This window comes from Erythranthe guttata, chromosome 14 (genome assembly GCF_056151865.1).
Source record: "Erythranthe guttata isolate IM_541 chromosome 14, IM_541, whole genome shotgun sequence".
In the NCBI taxonomy this organism is placed as follows: domain Eukaryota; kingdom Viridiplantae; phylum Streptophyta; class Magnoliopsida; order Lamiales; family Phrymaceae; genus Erythranthe; species Erythranthe guttata.
Genome location: NC_142546.1, coordinates 24,954,619 through 24,961,242, shown reverse-complemented (window position 1 = coordinate 24,961,242; position 6,624 = coordinate 24,954,619). Strand labels below are relative to the sequence as shown.

Below are 6,624 nucleotides of genomic sequence, written 5' to 3'. Positions count from 1 at the left end.
TTGACCAAAATTACGAACTGCCCTAATAATAAAAACTGCCCCGGGCAGGTTATCATTTTAAATAGTCCCTATATTTTTCAGTCAAATGTTAAATTGTTAACACCGTCAATATTGTTATGCATTTACATTTCTACCCTCACCCGAAGGACAAATCAGCATTCTAATTCTGTAATAATTTTTTGTTTGTTTAATTGTGTAAATGAAAATGCAAATTGGTCATGTAATTCTATTAATAGGTTAACAAAAAAAAAAAAAAAAAAAAAAAAAAAAAAAACGGTTTTTGTGTATAAGTGTCTAACTAACTATCTTAATTGGTAACCGGCCCCAATCACTGGGCATGCATGCAGTTGAGAAATTAATAAGACAAGTGACAATTAATCAATTAATCAATTCACAATAAATTCAGCAGATTTAATTACTGCCTACCCACCTCCTAATATTTATCATTTTTGGACAATCAACAGATCTGAAGGTGATAATTAATTTGGCTTGGAAAACAACCCATACCATCTTAATTACTGCACTAACTAGTTGTTGAATTATTTTGAAAGTTCGATCCATTGTCTTAAGAGCAAAAGTTGAGACTTTTGAACTCTTAAGAATCGAGTTTATTAAAGTCCTTAGAGATGAATTCATTGTTTCAAACGCCTATCTTTCAAATTTTGGCGTAATCACCTCAATTCAAGAAGAATAGCCACATATACCCATATTTCCTACCTCAAACCAAAAAGCCTAACAATTGGAAGCCACAAAGCCCCAATGATCCCAATAGCTTAATGTTCGATATTAGTAGAGTAGAATAATTTGGTGAGTATTTGGAGTCAAACATATGCATGTAAGTATAAATTCTTTCTATTTTTAATTTGCAAATATTGGATGCTTGAAGCAATTGTATGATTTGTGGTTTTTTGTAATGGTGAGTGACTAAGTGCTTTTGAATTTTGAGCTTGCGAATGCCTAAGAATTGTCATTATAATTACAAGTTCTGAAAACATGAAGTTGATCATTGATCTATGTAATGAGATGTAGTAGTTGAGTTATTTGCTTACGATTAGATTTTGCTTGAGGACAAACAAAAGTTCAAGTTTGGGGGTGTGTTAAGTGTATATTTTTACAATTTATCGTACCTTTTTATTTGAACTTTTGGTGTGTTTTAACGATAATTGGTGCTTAAAAAGTTGATTTATTGTATTTTAGGTACAAATTAAAGAATTGGAAAAGTATGGGGTCAAAACTGCAATTTTGGAGAAAATATGGGCCAAAACTGCAATAGGGCCACTCGAGGTGCTCTTGCCGTAAATAGTTTATATTAACAAATACAATATCAATCGGCAAATCAGTAGTTTCTACGATCCATTTTTAGTTACAAACTCAATAAGATATTTATATATTACATAAACGACTACAATTATATGAGAAGTAATTGCTTAATTATGTGTGTGTCCTTTTAAATTGAGAAAGATTGATGCAATATTATGGATGGAAAAGGTTATCTAATATCAAGTATTATAGTATACCAACAAAATATTACCTATCAAATACCAACTCAGTGATTATCATTTCATTTGGCACGATATTGGTACTATATCGAACTTAAATGAGATTTACTACAATCCTATAGTGTGGGTGAAGAAAGATACAGACAACCTATCATTGGAAAAAATATGTTTAGCTACAAATATTCTGACTAATTTTTAAATTAAAATTTTAAACCATATGAAAATAAAAATATTAATGTAGGGTATTATAGCGTAAATGATTATTAAATATTTTAACATTGTATATATCTCACTATATTTTGGTATTGGAATACATGAGTTCATTTGTCTAACTTACAAGTTATGTATCTAAATTAGTGAAATATGCTTAAGTTTTCTATTTCCCCATCATATATAATAAGTTATATTTATTTTCTTAAATTCCATTTTTAAAACATTTGTAAAATGAATTTATTTAGTGTATAATGTTTATAAGAATCTAATATCGATTTTATATCTCTATATATTTTTTTTAAATCACAATATATCCGACTGATTTACACAAAAATCCAATTAATTTTAATTTTTCATTTTTTATTTATATAAGCATTTTATAGTCACTTTTGTTTACTTGAAATTTGATCTATTTTCAATAACATCAGCCTTTATGTTAGTTTCTAACATATGGTCATACATATAAATAAGTTTAAGTTGTATTTTAACAAGGATAACGTATGAAAACCCCCTGAACTTAGGCTAAATTAAGAACAATACTCCTACATATTTGTAATTACCAAAATTCCTCTGATGTTTGTTTCCGTCTTACATCGACTCCCTTATGGTATGATTTTCAAGGAATTTTTTTATTACGTGGAATATTTCCCGAATAATGCTTGTGACATTTCTTTATGGGAACATTACACGAAATCTTTATTCTTCTTAAATAACACTTTCACAATTTTTTATTATAACCATGACCACCCCTGAGGGTAATTTTTGAATTTAAAAAGTACGATAAAAGAAACGTCACGTCTGCAATGGTAGAATCCATATTTTTTGGGATATTACATGGAATAAAAAAGATTGCGTGAAAGTTCACACCATAAGGGGGTCGTGTAAGACAGACACAGACATCAGGGGGATTTTAGTAATCACCGACAAGTGGGGGTGTTTTCTGTAATTTAGCCTAAGTTCAGGAGGATTTTCATAATTTATCTTATTAACAACGATTATTGTACGAACTCCAAACAACAAACCCTAAACACCAGCCATTGATTCCGAACAACAAACAATTTGTAAACAACACACAAAACTAAGGCAAATTGGGCAACAACAAATCGAACGAAGGCAAACGGAATAAAGGCAAAATGCTCAGACCTGGTAAAACTGCAAACGCTTAGACACCCACACGCTCAAATAGCAAACCCTAAACACCAGCCGTTGTTTCCGAACAATAAGCAATTTGTAAACAGCAAACGAAACGAAACGAAGGCAAATAGGGAAACAACAAATCGAACGAAGACAAAATGCAAACGACCTGGTAAAACTGCAGACGATCGAACACCCAAACCTATGGAAGGATTCTGAATTTGTGGAGATCTTCGCTTTGAAGAAACAGGGAAGAAATAGATTTCCAGATTTTTGCAATTCTAATTTTCGGATTTGCAGTATAATAGGGAGAAAAATAGGGGATTTTATTTTGAAATTTTATTTTACCGTATATTGATAGGGGTACTTTTGACAAATTATAAATAAGAAAATTTGCTGGAAATTAGAGTTTATTAGATGGATTTTAACACATATAACTCTTATAGAAGGACTTATAGCAAATTGCCCCTAAATTATGATATATAATCAGATCGCACCTTGAGACCTGTACCATGTGTACGTTGACATAACACAAATTTATTGTGACCTATAATACCAAATCGAGAGATCAGATAATATCAAAATTGTTAGGTGGCCGCTAATAATGGGTTTATTTTATTTTCTATTTCGGGCTTAAATATTAAATTAACATGCGTACTGTTATATTTATGGTGTACACCGAGTGAGAGGTATAATTTCACCAACTATATAATTTATATGTAATTTAACATGCGTACTGTTACATCGGGTGAATATAATTTCACAGGGTATAGCATATTATAGATTTAGTGAAATCTTTTTTTATTATATGTAATCTTATTACTTTTGTGCTTTTTTTTATTTCATTTGAGCTCTACATTTTGAAGCAAGATGATTGATTATAAGATGTGTTTTTTGGTTTGCATATATTGGATTGTGGTGCATCAGAAACTGTATTTTTACACAAAACGAGTAAATATTAGAGCACATTCCACGAAATCTAGATGATTATGTGTAATTTAACACCATGAGGGTGGTTGTGTAAGAAGGTTCATGGCTGAGGGGTAGATGTAATTATCCAAATAATAGGTTTTTTTTCGTAATTTGACCATACTTCAGAGGGTGATTGTAATTTACCCCATGAAAAGGGCGAATGACAAAGATGCTTATGACAAAGGACTTAAATGCACATAGGTTCACACGAAAAACAGTGTTGTTAATAAAATCACAATCATATATTTTGTATAAATACCTTCCATAATATATTTTTTATCAATTCCATCATTATACTCTAATTTCCTCAATATTACACATTGACTTCGGATTTGAACAAATATATCACATTAACTCTCATTTTAATAATTTTTTGATTTTTTTTTTCTCCGCCAAATTACGGCGTTGATCGGGCGGTTCTTCATCATTGACTAATTTTCTAATCATTTTTCTTTCCTTATTTCAATGGAATGATAGATTTCACTAATACATTTTATTATAGTAATGTAATATATTTCTTATTATAATTGTTATTATCGTTTATTAAATTAATTATTTTGTAACTTTCAAATCATATCTCGGATATGACAAAATGCTACTATATGCTAATTAAAATGATTAGTTAATTTGCACCGTCTTAATAATAATAATAATAATAATAATAATAATAATAATAATAATAATAATAATAATAATAATAATAATAATAATAATAATAATAATAATAATAATAATAATAATAATAATAATAATAATAATAATAATAATAATTATTATTATTATTATTATTATTATTATTATTATTATTATTATTATTATTATTATTATTTGATATGCTAGAAAGTGGCCTCCACATCGATTCGATAGTGGGGGGCTTAATGATATGTGGTACTGACAATTGGCCGGAGGAGCAGGGGCGGATCTAGGGAGGTTTTCTTGGGGAGGCTGAAGTATTGGGGTAATTTAAGAGATTTTTTTTTTTTTTTTTTTTTTATGGACTAAAGTGTACAAAATTAAAAGTTTGGGTGGCGAAAATGTATTAACTAATACATAATAATAATAAAAAAAAAAAAAAAAAAAAAAAAAGTTGTTTCGAGATCGAGCTTGTCCAAATCGAAGCTTCAAATGACAAACGTACATATAAAACAAGACAAAAAAAGAAAAAGAAAATTAATTAAAATAAAAAAACTAGTGATCATCATGCATGATCACTTTGGATTAATAGTGATCCATTTGTGGACAAGCTGAGAAAGTGCCAATGCAGAAGATCCATGTTCTTGATCCATAACATCTGCAGCTGCAATCTTAACTTCCATCATCTTCTTCCGAATCTTGATTCCCGGTTCGCATTCTTCGTCCATGAGTTGTTTCACGACTTTGGAAAAGTGATCTCTCTCCACAACGCCATTCAATTCATTCGGCTTCACTCTTATTGCACCCCTCAATCCATCTCTCAGGAACACGGCACTCATCTTCTGCTCGAAGCAAAGCGGCCATGCTATCATAGGCACCCCGAAAACCGAGCTCTCCAGTATCGAATTCCACCCGCAGTGCGTCACAAACCCCCCTACCGATCCATGGCTCAAAACCCTAATCTGTGGGGCCCACGTGGCCACCACCAACCCCCGATCTTTAGTTCTTTCCAGGAACTCTTTTGGCAGATACTCCAAAGGATTATCCTCCACTCCAGATTTACTATTTGTGTTCAAGTAAGCAGCCGAGGTGTTTTCTTGAGGGGTTCTTACAACCCAAAGAAACCTATGCCGACACATTTCGAGCCCGAAAGCCAATTCACGGAATTGCTCCGTCGATAGAGTTCCCCCACTCCCGAACGAAACAAACAGCACTGATTTAGGTGGCTGATTGTTCAGCCACCCGAGACATGCATGATCATCATCATCATCGTCAGATGATGATGATGATGATGACGTGGCTGTTGTTGTTCTAATAAGCGGGCCCACGGGATAAACGGGTGGAGTACGAGGATGGCCTTGTTCTAAGACATGGAAAGCTTCAGATTCCAAACCAAGGAAGCTATTCACAAGAATGCCATCGGCTTCAAGGTACTTGTTGGAAAGATCGAGCGCCCACTTGTAATCTTCGCTGTTTCTGTCTTTCATCGAATCTGGGAAGTCCGATGAATTCAGTACTATGCCACCTGGCAATTTGATTTGCGATTCTTGATGTTGTTGTTCTTCTTCTTCTTCGTGCAGCTTGGGCAAATCCATGGCGAGTGACAGTTCATTGGCGGCTATGACGTAGAAAATGTATGCCGGGATTCCGAATTCTCTGGCTACATCAATGGCGTAGGGAGAGAACAGATCCACCACCAGAGCGGCGGCGGGAGTTCCCATTTCACGTAAGGAAGACAGGGTGGCTCTGATAGCGGGGATTGATCGGGTTACGCGGATCGGGAGCAGGGTTTCTGGGTTTGAATTTTCCGGCGGGCAGTGGTGGTTCTCCGGCGCCGGCGGGAGAAAAACTGGGTTAACTGAAGTGGGTATGTCTCGAAGAAGAGATTTTTGGGGTTCCATGGAGGAACCGTCGTTTGGGATGATGAGAGTGACGGTGCAGTTGTGGTTGAGAACCAGTTTTTTGGCGAGTTCGATGAATGGGATTAGGTGGCCTAGAAATCCCGGCGGAGGTAGCAATGCTATATTGCGAGGCAGCGGCGATGGTGGTGGTGGTCTGTGTGCTGTGGCGGATTCCATGGCGGAATAGTAATATGAATAACCGCGCAGAGAAGAGTGTAATATATAAAAATAAATTTGTGGGTTTTAAAACAAGTAATTCCTCGGAGCTTGGG

At 33.7% G+C, this 6,624-nt stretch overlaps 1 protein-coding gene across 1 annotated transcript; it reads right to left on the bottom strand.

Moving 5' to 3' along the window:
* Positions 1–4,852: 4,852 nt before the first annotated feature.
* Positions 4,853–6,624, bottom strand: LOC105958933 (UDP-glycosyltransferase 72B3). Its single transcript, XM_012982933.2, has one exon. The coding sequence runs from the start codon at positions 6,527–6,529 to the stop codon at positions 5,027–5,029; it is 1,503 nt and encodes a 500-aa protein (XP_012838387.2). The 5' UTR covers positions 6,530–6,624; the 3' UTR covers positions 4,853–5,026.